The sequence below is a fragment of the Aptenodytes forsteri genome, unplaced genomic scaffold, assembly GCF_000699145.1.
Source record: "Aptenodytes forsteri isolate BGI_AS27 unplaced genomic scaffold, ASM69914v1 Scaffold23, whole genome shotgun sequence".
In the NCBI taxonomy this organism is placed as follows: domain Eukaryota; kingdom Metazoa; phylum Chordata; class Aves; order Sphenisciformes; family Spheniscidae; genus Aptenodytes; species Aptenodytes forsteri.
This window is the reverse complement of record NW_008796043.1, coordinates 1830897-1848884: the sequence shown is the minus strand read 5'-3', so window position 1 is coordinate 1848884 and position 17988 is coordinate 1830897. Positions and strand designations below refer to the sequence as shown.

The 17988-nt window shown below is 37.3% G+C and overlaps 1 protein-coding gene across 1 annotated transcript in view; it reads left to right on the top strand.

Annotated features, from left to right (window-relative positions):
- The window catches only part of ASXL3 (additional sex combs like 3, transcriptional regulator), a 163667-nt gene that overhangs the window by 97931 nt on the left and 47748 nt on the right, over positions 1-17988 (top strand). The window contains exon 6 of the mRNA XM_019473738.1: positions 6141-6262. Coding sequence (XP_019329283.1) covers positions 6141-6262 — 122 coding nt within the window. The remainder of the gene's footprint in view (positions 1-6140; positions 6263-17988) is intronic.

Sequence of the window (17988 nt, the reverse complement as noted above, 5' to 3'; positions counted from 1 at the left end):
AATGCACAATGATGTAACTGTGGAGGAGGTAGCAATTCCTACGGTAGCATGACTTCCCTCCCCAACCCAACCCAAACATAGGTTCTGATGTTTGCCCAAATATGAGCAACATATGTCCCCCCTTGAGACACTTTGGTTTTCAGCACTTCCTAAAACTGTAAGTTCTTCAATTGCAAACATGAAACGGCAGCATTAATTTCTTAGGCAGTTTTCTTAGAGATAGTAGACGAAATGGTGGAAAATAGAAGGTCAGATTCATGCTGAATCCTGAAATTTTGTCTTTATAGCTACTGTGCTCTTGACGACCTTGTGCTTTTTGGACTAGGAAGCCACTAGGATAACTCCTGTAGTGAGGAATGAATATTGTTTGAAACCTGAGTCCACATTTAGATGTTCAGTTCCTTTCCAGGAATGGAATTTCTGGCAATTCAGGGAAACCTGTTATCCTTAGCATCTTGTCTCTTGGGAATAATACTGGATGATTCTGCTGAATATGTCTGTTGCACATGGCAACATCTGGATGTGGGATAGGCTCTTCTAAAAGCAGAAGGATGGTAACGGAATAGCAGCTCGCACATACAGAGTTTTGAATGACACATCCGAAAGAGACAGTTTTTCACTTTTTTTTTGCTTTGGTGGGGTAAAAGAAAAGCAGAAGGATGGTAACGGAATAGCAGCTCGCACATACAGAGTTTTGAATGACACATAGACACAGTTTTTCACTTTTTTTTTGATTTGGTGGGTTTTTTTTTCGCTTTGGTGGGTTTTTTTTATCTCCCCGCCGAAAGAGACAGTTTTTCACTTTTTTTTTGATTTGGTGGGTTTTTTTTTCGCTTTGGTGGGTTTTTTTTTCATCTCCCCGCAAGTAGCTATAAAATAAAAGTACTGTACCCAGGATCGAGTTTAACTTCTATTTGTTTCATTGCCACTGGAGGGGAGTCATAAGAATGAGAGAAGATACTGTGGAGCTTGAGGGAGAGATCTTTCTCATCTGCTTTTTTTGCTGTACAGTAGAGTTAATGAGGCCTAAGAAATCGGTGGCTTAGTGATGACAGGCTGTATATTTTTAGTGGAAAATGTTGACTTCCTTTGGAATAAGGATTCACAGTTTTCAAAGCTTTGTGAAATGTTTGGGCTCAAAAGCATGCCGAGAATATAATGTGATTCAGTGCAAGCTGAAGCTGATGTGGTATTTGATGTCTTTTTCCAAAAAATACTACTCAATATTATTTTTCATTTCACAGTGCTAGTATTGCTTTTCAAAAAGAATATTACAGTCACAGTACTGCCCTTGATATATGCATCTGTTTTTGCTTGCTTTGGCGAACTTGAACAATTAACTAACTCCCAAACTGGTTTTAATTTTCAAGAGCTGATGGCAACAGTCGAGTTCTGAATTGTTCAGATTTTGCAAGTTGGGCTCTAGAGATCAAAGAGTGATGGAGGTGAATTACTTGATACATCTGTGTTGGCAAAGCGTGACCATTTATGTCAATACAAGTATAGATCTGTGTCACCCAAAGAAAATATTGAATCTTATGGATATTTTAGAGAGAGATTTTGTGTGTATGTTTTCCTAAGGGAGTTCTCTGTGAAGTTTCGTATCTCCAGAGTGTGTGCATATATTTTATGCTTGAGGTAGACTCTAGTCTTTAGCATATGGTAGCAATATTAATTTGTGTTTTGTAATGTGGCCATTAGTAAACAATCCTTCTCATCTACTGTGGTTTCTATAACAAAGAAGGAAGTGAACTGCTGTTGATTTTACTGGTTTGATTTTAAATCAGTATGGTCTGTCTGAAATCGGAATTCATTGTGCTATTTATTTTGGGAAAATAAGCCCCTTAAAGCGCTCCAGGAATTTTTCTGTCCATCTAGTTACATAAATCTGTTTATAATTATTCCTAATAACTTTCAGTGGCAGTGAGACAGAATAATTCTAAGTTGTATTCCTATAAAAATTGTTTCTGTGAAGAAACACATGTACTAATATGTTTTATTTATTATTTATGTAGGTGTCATATTTCTTGGGTGGGGAAGGTAAAAGGTAATAAAAAATTACAGAGATAGCCTATAAAATTTGAAATTAAAAGATAGCATTGCAGATTTTTATAAATGATAGCCTTTCATAATAATTACCAAAACTGGTCTTGGAAAAATGGAAGAGAGGAAGGTTTTTTAAATGGAGGTTGTCAAAAACATTTTTAACACACTCTTTTTGCTAAGTAATTCTAATTCTATCATTCATGTTAACACTCTCTGAACACTCACTAAGGAGGTCTTATCTTCAGAAACCCAGCTGCTCTTCCAGCTCATAACCTAACAGTTTATGCCTTAATAGTTGCTTTTTGCTTTATTCCTTCACTCAGTCCTGGCCCTTGAAGAAGCCGATTTAAAGAATGGAGCCTAATTATTCTCCACTAAATGGAAATGCCTCCTGTAGGCTTAAAACTGCTCTTGTTCTCTTTTTCGACTGTAGCAATAATGGTGAATCCTCTTTATTTGCTACCCAAATATTTTTCCTTCATCTGTCGCATTCTTTCAGGGTTCTTTTTTTCCTCCCCAGCATCCAGTTTATTTTTAGCATTCTTTTCTGATAAAGCTTTTCAAGCGAACATGGATCTAATAATATTCATGCATCTTCAGTGCTTATGGACAAAGTAGTTGCAGCTTTCCAACATTGTATGTATGTACAAAGACCACTCGCTCTTCTTGAATTTGTTTTTCTTTTACTGTGTTCTTTGGTTTCCATAGCAGAAATGCCTGCTCTGTTCTTAAGACATTGTTTTTTTCACTAGGATCATCAATGTTCATTTCAAACACTTACATATTTTTCTGTCATATTTTCCCCTTTTTTTACTTCTGACCCATTCAGAGAAAAGCAGTTGGACTTTATCGGTATAAATGAACAAATAAATGAATACAATTTTCTGTGGTCACAGGCATTGTAATATAGTGAGATTTTGGCACAGATTGATTTAAATCACAAAGTAGCAGAACATGTTTTAAAGAATCAATTTATTCATTGTCTCATATTTGTATTTCATTTCCTACAGAAAAGTCAATTAATATTGTTTTATAAACGCTTAATATCTTGATTATCCTCTAAATAAAGCCTGTATATCAATTTTAGTATTATTTTTTGCTAAAAAGTGAATAGACTGTATAAGTTATTAAACAATTATATAAATTAACATAATGTATTTAGATTTTTAATGTTTATATCTTCTGCTTTTGGAAAATAGACAATGACATCTCTTATTTACTGGATGGTTAGGTTTATAGCCATGATTTTTATCAATCTGGTTTTAAATGGAAATAGAAATCTAATTAAAACATGGAAAACAATATTTAAAATAGCTTCTTACTATTTTAAGCTACTAGACATATGAAGGAAAATATTTATAATGTACAAACTATATTTTAGAAAGGAAGTATCATTTGTTGTTAATAAACGAGGTTGACTTTCTCTAATCACCATGCCATTTTAAAATTTTTAAGCAGTGGATTTCAGCCTCACATATCTATTTCTTTAATCATAGACTACAGGAAAAAGTTTGTTTTTCAAAACTCTGAAGGAACTAGGTTTGGGTTGCACTAAACCAAACCAGCCTAGAGTGAGGTATTCCTTCTGTACCTGCAGAAGAGATTACAGCAATGGAAAGCTATTTATCGTTTCAGTGGGTTTCAGTTCCAGTTGCTTCACCCATTAGAACAATCCCTGTTCCTTTGGTTTAACTTTGTTGCCAAAGCTTTAAAGAAACAGAAGCAAGAGAAACCAATACACTGGTAAGATTTTTATGTAAAATTGAAGTAATGCTAGAAATAAGAAGTATGGCCTCTAATAGACCCTGTCACAATTTCAGGGTTTGTTGTTAAAAGAAAAATGAATGAAAGCACAAAATTAATATAGAGCTATGTTTATTTTTATTCCTGTGCTATATTGTGACTTTGACATTAACGGTTGTAGTGTTGAGCATATCAGTTAGTATTGCCAAACCTCTCCAGGATGAACTTTATCACCAAAATAAATAGGGGAGACTCTTGGATAATGTCCTAGATCAGAGTAATGAAAATCAGAATTTCCCATTTGAACAAGAAGGTAATAGGAGTTGCAGTCATCCCAGACAACAGGAATAGATTTTTCATGGCAGGTCATGTTGTATCCTCTCTTAGGAGGGACAGTTAACCATATAAGAGTTTCCACTCTTTAGGCATTTTTAAATTTGTTCTGTTCTCCTTAACTCTAGGCTTTGTGTGCTCATGCTATTTCTGTTTTTTTCTTCAGTTCTTTGACTCTCAGACTTTGCCAGAAAACAGTAGAAAAATTCTCTTTGAAAGAAAAGACAAAAGCTGGGTAATTTGAAATGTCAGGTTTTTATTTTGGTGTAGGTGTTCTTTGTCTCAGGAGCTTAGCTATTGCAGTGATTTAGATTATATAAACCAGCTATTGTTTGTTTTCTGCTGACACTTTGTGGCTCCTTTAAGTTGTCTTTTTTGATTGTAAGCTTTGCTCATCATGTGGAAAAGATTGATCCAAACCAGGTGATGCTGTAAACTCAGAACCTGTTTTGTGTTGCAGCTTCTTTGTATACTTTGACAAATCCTTCAAGTATAAGGGAAAAAAGTGACAAATATCAGTCATAAATCTTGTGACAAAATAGGATTTGTCTTATCTGCTAATGAAAATTTTTAACTTAATATGAAAATTATCTTGACGTAATGCCAATGCCATAAAACATAGTGTAGTCTCTGTTTGTGAGGTAAGTATTATTTTTTCTTTCATTGTGAAAACAAATGTTTAATATCACATGGATCTTACAGTGGCCATTAATTATTGATAACTAAATTGTCTCTATTCTACTTTTTTTTCTTACAAACATGCAAAAAAATCATTACAATATTTCTTCTGTGAAACATTGCTAAAGGCAAGGGAATTAGAATGCTACTTCAGGTGTCTGCTCATCCCACTGAAGGATGAGAAAACCACAGCCAAACAGAAACATTGGGCTAAAATTATTTCTGGCACGTGTCTGTGCAGCTGCTTTGAGCGTCTTCAAACTATTCTGGTAGGTGTGTGAAGTATGGCAAACCTTGGAAAACCATATACAGCTGCAGGGCATTACAAAGAAGGTATGTCAACATGCAAACCAGCTTTGAGCAGCGCTGGAAGACAGACTTGAATTGAGTCAGCAGAGGAGAATGGAAAAAAAGCTGCTTAATTTCTGGATCCATGCTCAAGCTGTTTTAGCTGGGCTGTCATAGGACACTAGTGAGAGTAATAGTAATGCAAGGCATTAGGAGTGGAAAGGTTTTTACAGCCCTTTTCGTCAAGCTTGCTGACTACCAAGGCTAATAGGATCCTCCAGCTATTTTCACAGCTTTCATATCTGTTTAATAAAGCTGTTTTTTTAAAACAATTAATCATATTTCCTTTTATTTTTGACCAGGAGACTTTTTCTATGTCTCACACAACATGTATTCAAGAGGCTGTTTAATGCAAGTACTGTAGTATTTGTTCATTAAAACATGTATTATTTAGAAGGCTGACAAGTAGCAGTGTGTATTACCTGAGAGACCAGAATTTCTCTTTGCAGGATATTCCAGTCTACCCGTTAAACAGGAAAGTGTGTGTTCTTAGCTTTACCAAGAAGTACTTATAAAATAGATGAGTCTGGCTCCTAAGAAGCCATTACAATCTGGCATGAAGTTACATATTTATAAGTACTTCTAGAATACAGGGTCATCAGTGTCTTTTGTGTAAATACACGTTTAGACACATAATAATCCATTAAAAATGTCTTGGTGAGGAAGATAATTTTTGTCTAGCTTCTGTGTGAAAACCACAGTTAAACTATTTCAGTTACCGTTCAGGACCTGAAAGGCAAAATATGCAAGGCCTCCAGAACTGCATAGGAAGAGTACGATGAGGTACAAATATTTGTGAAGCAATGCATTTATTTAGAATATGGCCGGATTTTCAGCTCATCTGGACCTCAAGACTAGTTGAATTTCTTAGAGTGAGCTTTTTGTTTTCCAGGCACTTGCCTTTTTTTTTTTCTGTCCTCAGGACTTTCCAAGATACAGGGAAGATAACCCCCGTAACAGTATTCTGATTTTTTTTTTTTCTTTTTATATAGTTTGCCCAAAGCAGACATCTGAAGAAATGTCTTCCAATCGTGATTCGAGCCTTACTAATGCACCGGTGCAAAGCAAGCTAGTATCTTCCTTCCAGCAGCACACAAAGAAAGCACTTAAGCAGGTAAGCTTATATTGACTGATAATCAATTGGCTTCCCTTTAGCATGTGTGTCAGTCTTATACGAATAAGATGTCAGCAGAATTTCAAGGCGTTTCTGAGGATTTTTAGTGGTTTGTTTAGTGGTGTATTTCTGGGGTTTTTTTCTTTTTTTTTACCGATGGTGCAGTCCTGCTATTTATTGTGAGTTTGATGGGTTTTTAAGTGCTTTTCAAGTAAGCAGAATTGTTTATATTATCACATCCCTGCTTTTCCTATGTAAGCATTTGTGTTGGAAATTTTATGTGAGGCTTAAAATAAAACAAAAAGATTTTGAAAGAAGTTCTGCAGATAGGTGAGAATCTGTGTATACTTGCTGTTCAGTGTTTCTTTATGATCTGTTAAGTAATTTTTCATTCATACTGTATTTGACACTAGTGTATAAAAGTGGGGTAGTTTTTGTTTTTTGAATACTTTACAATTTGAATGATTTAGGTTGCACGATAAGTAGTAAAGCTTGGCAAAAGTAGCTGATTGTTGAAAGTCAGATATTAACTGAAAGCATAACAATGTGAAAATTATTTTCCAATAGTGCCAAATTAGTTCAGCTTACAGCCGGGCAAATGAAAAACTAAAAAATTATAATTCCAAGAAAATTATCATTATCTCCTCTCAATTTTGAGTATGTAGGAATTGTTTTAGTCTTGTAAAGACTATAAAAAATGAAATAAAACTTTTCTAAAGTGTTAGCATAATGAGATGATGGGTTTTTAAATTTTTCTCATAGCTGTTCTCTTAGTTATGGTTAACAGAGGTCTAGTATTTCATGGGGTAGTTTATTGCCGAGTTGTTGATTTAGGCTTAAGTTAAGCAAAGCCTGTCCACATGTCCTAGAAACACTTAAGTATTTGTGCTTAGTTTTTCAGTGGTTTGAGTTTAAATCCACTAAAATTAATAGACCTTTATCATTGACATAAGGTTATCTTGTACTTAGAGGCTTTGAGGACTGGAAAGGATTGTTAGATTGGGGTCTCAGATCTGTTTGGTCAGGAAGATTGAGCAGTGGGCACAAAGCAGCTCACTAACTGTGTGGATAGTTGTGAAAAAGACACACTTTTTGGAAACTCTTCTATATAGATCTTTTGCAATAGGTGAACTTTCTTAGGGGTGGAGGGAGCGGGTAAAGGGAAAGGAGAGGAAAAAAAGAGCAAAGCCACATATGTTTGAACTTGTGTAACTTTAAATTCTACCATTTGTCACTTAGCAGATGTATAGCATTGAGAATAATTTTTAAAAGGGCAAATTAGTCAGAATAGCTTAATTAATATAAAAAGTCATAACATTGATGGAAATCTTTGAAAACATTCCCTAAGGCAGTAGGGTTAGAGCAACATCAGAAAGTTAAGTAATCGATAAAAAGAAGTTAGTTTTAATTAAGTTGATGGTAATTAGATCCTGTACTTCAGAGTATGAGAGTATTATTACAGCTATCAGTAAAATGTTTTCTCTATGTACAGTATTAGACAAATGGACGTTTGTATTGTGGAATAGTAGAGGATTTTTGCTTTCTTTTCTCTAAAGTTTCAGGTGTTGGCTACTGCCATGTACACGCTGCAGATTCGATTCAATTTGATATTGTAGTAGAGATGAATAAACTTTAACAGTGATTTTATTTATAAAATTTCTGTTGGAAATTTATTCTTTCACTTTCCAATCTTTCTATTGCTTTTATGGATACATAATACTTAAAATTTGTACAAAGAAGAACCTATAATACCTTTGAATACACAAGAAACTTTAGACAGTTGTATGCAATGCTCTTCCAACTGATACTAACTTACTGGTTCCATGCTAACGTAACAGAAGATGAGCCATCATCATGCTCTCAGCAAGTGCTTATACTATATAAACATACATACACTGTATATATGTCGTAATGGGGTCTTCCCTAGCTATTGCTTTTTTTCTATTTCTAAACAGTCTTCACAGAATGAAAACCTACAAGATAGTCTTTCAAACAGTTTCCTACTCGATTTATTTAAAAACAGTGGGTTCTTCACATTAACTTGATCTCGCGTGTATTTGTTTTGTAATCCATTAAAGTGAGAGGCAAGTTGATAATGTGCAGTACTGCTTGAAGATCTGAGCTAGAATTAGAATATTTTCTCCACTGTTTATCTACTTATTAACGACTCTAGTCACATGTAATTCTCTTTAAAGTGTTGTATGCTGGATTTACATATGATTTGATTTTTAATGAATTTTAGAGGTATATTCCTGGGTTTAGTTTGCAAAGAGCAATCTCACATTTCCTTGTAACAGCCTGTTTTTTAGGATGGTCTCATGAATAAAATTAGTCACAACACTGCATTTCTTGAGCTATGCTAGGAACTTGGAGGAAAGGGCATTTTCTGAGCCCTGGCTCTTGGTCTTGATTTCTCTCAGGTAGCAGTGGATCTGGGGTACTTTGCATGGGCTAAGGAGGTTTGCAGTTGCAGTGGACTTTCACAAGGTCTGTGTCACAGTTCAGACCTTATCTTCTCACCTTTCAAAGGCCGGGCTGCCATTTTCGTCTGGAAAGCTTCACCACCTTCTGTAGTGTCCTTGTTGGGAGAAAGGTTTTGAGTGTTTTACCACTGAGTGTGTTTCATGCTGCTTTTTCGTTTTTGAGGGAGTTTCAGTTTTGCCCTTGTATAGTATCTGAGTGTAACGTCCAACAAAATAGTTCCCATTCCTGAGGGTTTAGACAAATGAGTCTATCGTGTAGAGCTGCCTTTTATGCTTGGCTTTCTGATGCCAGATTTTACAGATTTCTGTTTCCCTTTTGCTGTTGGAAGTGCTTGGGTATGTGTGCCCAGCTGTTGCTGATCTAGTACCTTTGAAAAGAAGGTTTATTGCATGCTGTCACATGCTGATTTCCTATCAGTACTGATCAGTTCCATACTGATTTACCTCATTTTCACACTCGAGAGTTTTGGCATGCAGACCCATGTAAGGACCTCTTCCTGGGAAAGTACTGAACTACATCTGCATCTGCTAGCAGTGGTACATGGTCACACTACTGTGTGAATTATTCTTGCTCTGGACAAGGCTAACTCAAGTACGGACATCAAGTCATGGCACAGTATCTACCATGCTCCTCTCTGGTCCAGTTTCTGTTCCATTGACTTGAGGTGATACTTTTTTTGGAAGTCTTCGCTATGTACAGATTTGTCTGTATCTATCAAGATGTTCTTGGAACATTTCTCGGAAGAAACGATCATACCTGCAAACTGGCCTCACATAGGTAACACTGAGCATGTGTGAATATCCAGGACATTGAGGTGGTATTAGTGTCTGTTGGACTCTGATAGCCAAGTATAAGAGCACCTTGTCCATCAGTGTACCAGTTGTTTCCTGGGGCAGTACCAAGAGAGGATAAAGAACTTGAAGATGCACTATAACGATGTCTGGGATGATAGTAGGCCTCCCAGACATGGAAGAAAATCCTGCCTCACTTTTGGCACTTTGGAATCAGCACCAAGAAGGGTACCCATAAATTTTCTGTTGGGAGAAGAGAAGGATACTCCATTCAGACTCAGGATCTGAATACAGACCAGGACATGTCTGAGACTGTGCTGGGCATCCAGATCTCTTTGTAGAGACAGAAACTCCAGAGACAGCAGCCAAGTGGGTTTGGGAGGAGAGAAGCTCAGGAAATAAGGGAATCTACACAAGGTATGTTACTGCCATGGTTTGTTTTGTTTTTCTTAACTTTGGGCTTTGTCTGCATGCTTGGTGGCTGGGTTCATATATGTGCCACTATTTTATTCATAAAGTGGGTAGATGCAGGTTTTTTATGGAGAAGGAAGGCACCCATCCATGTGATTTGTTCTTATAGTAGAAGTGGCAACTCCACATCCCTTTTTTTCCAGTGGATGCTGTCAGGCCCCAAGCATTAAGAGAGCTATGGGGAAGTTATGGTTTGGCTCGTGTTGCTTCTGAATTATAGGACGTTAGACCTGTACAGCTCCCAGTAACATTTCAGCCTGACTTTTCTAGCACAACTGTAATTATTATTAGAAATCAACCTACACCCTGAAGCAACAAGAGACTAAATTTCAGAGCAGAATGGTGAACAGTGTAATTTAGCCCTGATATACCCAAATTCACAGGACTAGTTTAACAAGATTTCTTTGTTTGTTTGTTTTATAAGGACACAGGTGTCCAAGTGCCTAGGTTGGCACTGACGGTAGAATCCTGATCTACTTTGATGCTGGTGTGGATTTGCTTTCCTGTCTTCAGCTCAGGCACGCTGCTTATCTTGCTTTGAGAGAAGAACAAGAGCAAACTCACCAGTCTTGCACCCTCCACACTCATTCTGTTAGGACTTCCTTCCTTGACTACAGCCAGATGCAGGTTATCTTGAAGCATTTTGCTGTCCGTAGAAAGTAATCCAGTATGAGTCTGTCTGTGGTGTCTATCCTTTGACTCATTTGAGCAACTACTCACTCACACGTTCTGATATAAGCCCGATATATTTGCCTGCCCTCCTTTCCCTTCCTCGCCCCCAAAGAAACAAAGGTGACAGAGGAGATCATTATCGTTATGTCCTTATCACTTAGAGTTTGAGCACAGGGTGTCTTCCTGAAAGGCTCTGAAAATCCACTGTGAACTGAGAGGTATTTTTTGTACTGAATTCCTCAGTATAGAGAGTTTGCTGCAGTTTGTCAGTGTCTCTGTTAACCATTTTCCTATGTTTCATTTCAGATGCTACAAATTTACCAAAGGCACAGTTGGAGAATTCTGGCTCCCTAGCTGAAGCATTTGATCAGATGTCTGGCAACATAAGTGATGATTCTTGACAAATTTTCCAGTCAACAAATGGAAAACAAGGAAAACATGTTGCTTTTTGACTTCTAGAGAGACATGGGAAGGGACAGTGGAATTTACAAAATGCATTCAGGAAAATGGAAGTTTGAAGATGATAAACTAAACTGATTTTCTGATTGCCAAGACAAGTCTAGGGAAGAGGACAGAGAAACTATGGCAGGGAGACTGCATAATGGGGAAAAGAAGCTGGAAGAGCAAGAGTTCCAGCAGGAGCTCTTCAGGGAGTACATGCATTGCCCGAAGGCAGGCTGCACGGTATGTCCCTCTAAAGGTCCCTATGCATGGGCAGCATGTACCAGCTGCTCAACACAGTGCTTTGGTAAGAGGCAAGACAATGTTTATGAGACTTTTTTCTGGGTCATCCCCCTGGTCCTCAGCCCTTACCTGTGATGGAAAGAAAGGGACAGCAATCCACACAATCCCTGAATTCTTTTTGTACCGCTTTCTGGTAACTAGCTCCCAGTTGCTGGGGCATTCTGCTTGTTTGTTTTTCCTCTGGGGTTGTTTGCATAGCATGCTTTTTGCAGCTCTTCTGCATGTTTTCTGTTTTAATAAATGTGTTTTCCAGAATTTCTTACTCTGAGAAATAACTAAGAAGAATTTGAAAGCAACTTTAGAACAGTACATGTTGAAGTGTAGTTGCCCCTCTACCTCACTGTAGGACAGTGTCTCTCATTTAAAGTATGTCCTGGCATAAACATTACCTTTGGTTAAATCTACCACTGCTGCGTAGCAGAATCTCCTTCCCAAACATAGGTCGAAAGTGCTCTCTTTGTTCTGTTCTGTAGATGCAGTTGCTTGTCCCAAGTCTCAGACAGTCAATCTGATGATAGTGGCCTAGTTCTAAGCCTTGCACTTCTCTGGGGAACTATTTAAGATTAATTGGTCATTGCTACTGTATTAATGACAAATATCATCACTGGAGATGAGAGTCCCAGTCAAGCTTTTCCAGTGATTTTAGATGATTTTTCCATATAGTGGCAGTGCGTGTCTAAGTGAATATCTTCTTCTGGGCCATATGAAAAGAACAGCTTTTGATTTGAATAGTTTATAACATGAAATTATACCCAGGTAAAAATGAATCATGCCTTGATTTTGAAGTGCATCCTAGAAATGGTTGTCCTTTTCAGGGAAAGACAGGAGTTGGAACAGCTCACAACTCTTCAGAGCTCTAGGAAGCCTCCTACAAAATGCTGACAAGCAGTTATCTACAAATGCTGTTCCAGGAGCTGTTGGGTAGGTCCCCAGAAGGCTGTGTGCTCAGGGTGTGTGGGCATGTGGCAGAACCCAGACTGAAACAGGATGTCTAGCAGAAAGGCATTACGCTGTAACTGCTTACACTGGTGCAATGTAAATTGGTGCACCTGTTTTCTGAGAGGTAATATGACAAGATTTTTTATCTGGAGAATGGTAGTCTAGCCCTGAAGCCCCCACTGTATGCTTTGGACCCTGTGCAGAGTATGTTTACAAATTTGACCTAATGGAAAATGTTGATTACTGTTTCAAGATTTTGTATTGACATTGCTATCTTTAGTTTGTTTTTAAACTTCTTTCTACAAACTGTTGCCTTACCTATATGTGCTTTGTTGTGCCAAGAAACAGATTTCCCCATAAAGCACTTTTCAGCTGATAGATATTATTAGTTTAATACTACATGAACAATTTTAAAAAAACCCAACACTCTTCTCTTTGGAAAAAAGTGCCACAGAGCCAATGCATATGCCATCATCATTCGCATTCATGTGCAAGTCAGAACAGGCGTTGAACACATCACATGGATTTTTGTCCTTCTCTTGTTTCTATGGTTGGGAAAGCAACAAAAATGTTTATTTTGCAGTCTGTCATGATCTGCAGCAACTGTAGCTGTGAATGCATTATTGTAATCCTATAGAAGATAGTGCTGGCTTGCAGGTGTACAGACACGCACATAAATACACACATCTCTCTGTCTCTGCACCACAAATGTCCAAGCACTTTAGTTCAATGTTGGTTAATATACAGATGAATGTTCAGTTGTTAATGTATACTGTAGTTGTACAGAAAGACCCTGACCACTACTGGGACCTAAAGAACAAATATGCAGCAAGAAATTATTTTTGTTGCAAATACAGATACAAGTGTCACAGGGTAGGAGCATGGCATGGGACAAGAATAGATGCTTATTCAAGAAGTTATTAGCAGAGTTTGAAAATAAACTCTACGTCTCCAAACTTCCAGCCTGGTGTTCTGCCACTACTCTTGGAAATACTACTATATGGAAAATATCTTATCTCCAAATGATCGGTTGTGTACACTTGGCACCACTACTGTTATGGTAGGTGTACAAGTCTGGTTGGAAGTAAATTAATTTGCTCTATGCTTTGGAAATGGCACTTTGTACTTTGTAGCTGTTTCCATAGGACATCTTTATTATTCTTTTAATCTTATGTTTACATGCTTATAACTGAGTACTTTTAATGTATGTTTAATACAAGAAATAGTGGCATCCTGAAAATAATAATGTGTTTATTCTTCATGATTTGTGGTGCTTACTGTTTTATTTTAACTGCTCTGTGTATCCATGAAACAGGTTGCCACTGAGAATTTTTAATTTAATAGAGACATGGGAATTAAAGGCTGTCTTAATTTTACTAACAAAATGAGGGTGAGAGAGAGGACAAAGACTGAATTTTATGGTGGTGTTAAGTGAATCAGTGATAAACTATAAATCTGTTTCATCTTTGCCAATTTGGGAACCATGACCATGATGTAGAGTTGTTATTTATTTTGTGCGATAGACTTCTCAGTGTATCGTAGCTCGTGTTTTTCACATGGCAGAACGGAAGAATTCCGTAGCTTTACATTTCTGATCCATAATGTGTGAAATTTCAAAGGTTATGTTTCATGATACGAGTTTCAGAATGTAGACTTGACATTTATGGAACAAATAGAAATCTGGGATGATGTTGCTTAATGCAACCAAGTGTTAAATATCTTTGTTGTTAATAACTTAATTTTTAACATTCTCAGCATGTCATGCATTTAAGCTCAAATGAAAGTGGTTTTCTGCATTAATGGTTTATCTGTATGCTGCATTTTTTCATTCTGAGTTGAAAAGATGTGGGAAAGAAAAATAATAAAAAAATATCCCAAGCAGCAGTAAAATCAGAGCATAGAGCTTGACATTTTGCTTCTGGTGCTTTTTTGGGGATGTATTTTTCCCCTCTCTCCAGTTCCCTTTTAGTTTATATTGTTTCCTTTCATTCCTACTTCAAAGACGACTTTATTAGTTTTTACTGAGGAGAGTCAACCATTTTGTCACATGGGTGAAGAAGTCTTTCCTGTGTTAAGATCAACTAAATATTAAATGATTATTCTTAAGAACAGATAATAGCGTTCATGAAACCTCCAACACACTGCTTGCTATACTCCAGCAGGGGCATAAACTCCCCAAACAAGAGAAGGAGACTCGCTCTTGTACCTCTTTATAAAACCTGCTTGGAATTAGAAGATCACTGTTAATTGCATGGTTTTTTTCTTTTGTCATCTATCTTCAGAGTTTGTGTTCTCTTAATACTCATGTTATTTTGAGTTCTTTGGATGAAAATGGATTGATAGGTTACTTAAAGATTTTGGCAATAAAAGTAATTTCATTAAACAAATTAATTATGCCAAGTCCTGTATAATGACCGTGGCAGTGTTATTCAACAGATGGTCACAGGTTCATTTTTATGAATGGGAATATTGGGAATTCTCCATACTCATTATGTGCGAGAGATTCACAGATGTCCTTTGCAAATCTGCTTGTGAAAGGCTGGATGTAAGTACTATATTTTGGTGGTGATTTTAAGAGAGCTTTTAATGTTTAACTTGTATACCACATGAACTTTCATTGTCTTTTCTCCTTTTTTATTTATGTGCTGTACAGATAGAATGGTAGTAATGTTTTACAGAATACTTCAACAGTGATCAGTTCTAGGAATTTAAAACTTGCAGCTTTTTTAACTCAAGCATTTAGCACAAAGTGATTGAATACATTTGAAATGTAAACATAGAGTCTCATTAAAGAAAAATATACTTTATGTAAGCTATCATATGTGCTATATGTGTTTCTCTCTCATTTTCCATAGTAAAAATGACACCTTATCATTTGGTAGATATGGTAGATAGATCTTGCAGTTCTATAGGAAGTGCAGCTAGGACATTATATATCTCTAAATATGGATGAGATGCAAAAGGCTGTGTCAGTAAAAGATGCCAATGTAGTTTGTGTTAGTTACTGTTTCTGTATCTACAGTGAGATCTGGAACCATTTTTCTTTGGAATAAGTTATAAAATTCCTCATTTTCCTCAGGCCTAGTCACAAATTTGACTCCTCTACTTTGTGTTTATTCCCTTCACCAGAAGAGCCAAAAGTAGAGATTTATTTGGTCGTGGTCACTAGGAAAGCACTAAATTAGCTTGGTGCACTAAAAGCTCAATATAGCAAAGCATTTGGTGTATGTTTCACTTTGAGTAATCCCATTGACTTCCCAGCTAAGTAGAATTAATCTTGGGATACAAGATTCTTGTCTTATCCTACAGTAGTCTTGTGTCCTAAAATTAATATCCCTCAGGGTAAGTGTAGAGAAGTTATATATTTGTCCTCAGCAGAAGACTGCACAGAGTGGCCTTGGTTTATACTTAACTCCTTCTAGTGTTTGGCTTTACTAGTAACTAGGCATCAGTCAGCAATTTCTCCCTCTGCTGGGTTGCTCCTAGTGTTGTCTTGCAAAGACTTGTCTATCCAAAATTTGAGACCCTGCAGCTTTAAATTCAAAGGAGAATTTAACACAAAATTGTTGTGATTAGCTGGGAATAATATGTCCCACTAAGCAGGATGACTGAGCAAAATCTCCGCCATCTCTTTACTCTGTAAATCAAATGTTAGATTATTTACTTGATACTTTTGTACCCTCCTCCCCTGCCTCATATCTTTCCTTTGACAAATGAAAAGATAGAGAGGCATGGGGAAGATTATTCGTCTATTCTCTGGGCACAGCATAATTCATTGGCACTTTGTGTTAAAACTTTGACTTAGATTTTGATGTCCACATGGTTTTAATTTTTTTTCCATTCCACAACCTGTCTTTCAGGTGTCCACATGTGTGTAGCTTTACTGTCAGCTTGAGTCATCCCGTAGAGACTGATTTCCAAACTTAACTATGGGCCCTGCATCATGATCGGTTCCTTGCGTTTTGAAACTGGAGGAGATGGGGGAGGGACTGTCAGTGAAACAATGAATGTTAGGGAAAAAGAAACCCTGAAAAGCAAATTTGTGTCAAAGGGAAATGGTGTCTTTAAGGTTTGTGCTTGATCCTCACATGTTGAGGTGCTTAGCCTGTGCTCAGAAGTGGGCTATGCCTCAAAGTGAATAGTTCTGGTAGCAATGTTTGCCTGCTCCCAGCTGTGTTCTCCTGTGGCTCTGAGTGTCCGGGGAGTGCTGGGATGAGCCATGCTGTCTTGCATTAGTGCTCTGTGAGCGTGGGGTGGCCTGTGCTTCTTGGAAGTGCCAGATCAGTTCCATAAATATGTGCTTAAGGTCCGCAAGTGGCCTTCCTGTAACATAAAAGAAGGTAAGTGGTGTGCCTGACAAAGATTGGGTACCTCTGCCCTCGCTCCAGCAGCACGTGTGTCAGCTAAGGTGTACAAATGCTACCTACCTGTCATCGATGGAGGATACACTGCTGCTTATTTTCTCTCATTTGTGGGCGTTCAGTCTAAAGCATTGAAAATCAACTGTGAGGCTTTACAAAGAATCTACCTTTGTCACAGCGGCTGTATAAATCATTAAAATGGTATTTCCTTATGGATGCTGGCAACAAGGCTATGATCCCTGGTAGAGGTGGAAATTGTCTTGAAAGGTCAGGCTGGAGGAGAAAATGGGTCATCGTTTGGGCTCTTACTCATTTGTCTAGGGAGGATGACACAGAGCATGAATATTTCTTCTCTTTGCTCTTCATCAGGCAAATCAGGCTGTGGGGCACAACAATACAAAGTCTGGGTTGGTATATTGGTATGCTGTTAGTGCAGAAGTTGGCTGTCTTTTCAGTTAATTTTTAGTGGACTATTTGTTACTGTCTCAGTGGTGTTACTATTAAATAAGGATCACCTGGTTTGACACTTAGCTTGGCAGGACTGTGCACTGAGGGTCATTTTTGGAATTTTGGGGCATTTTTGAGAAATGTTTTGGAATTTTCTGTCCACAAGTCTGGCTGTGCTTGCTCAATACCAGTAGGAATTTTCTGTCTCCAAAATGTGTGAAGTATAGGCTGTTCTTCACGGCTTTCTGCTTGCTGCTTTGGTTCAGTGCAGATCTGACCAGCTTCCTCTCTTTGTTTGATTTCAAGTGTTCTAATTTTCTTTTTATTGCACAGTGCTTATGTGTCTTTTAAGAAGTGTACTATAAAAGGGGTTATTTTTTATGTGTGGCTTGATGTATTTTATGTTGTGTAGTGTGTTATTTAGAGGAATAGAGTGATATCGATTTTTTTTCAGAGATTTTTTTTTATTTAGCTGTGTGAACATTTTGGAAAGATATTACAGATTAATTGAAGTTACAGACTTAAACCTTATAAGGCATCAATCATTCATGCTCATAAACCTACAGGGATAATGTTCCTTGTTGATATAGTATTACTTTAATAAATCCCCCCCCAAGATCATAACACAACTCTGTCATGGTTTAACCCCAGTCGGCAACCAAGCACCACACAGCTGCTCACTCACCCTCTCCCTGACCCGGTGGGATGAGGGAGAGAATCGGAAGAGCAAAAGTAAGAAAACTCGTGGGTGGAGATAAGAACAGTTTAATAATTGAAATAATAATAATAATAATAACAACAATAATAATAATAATAA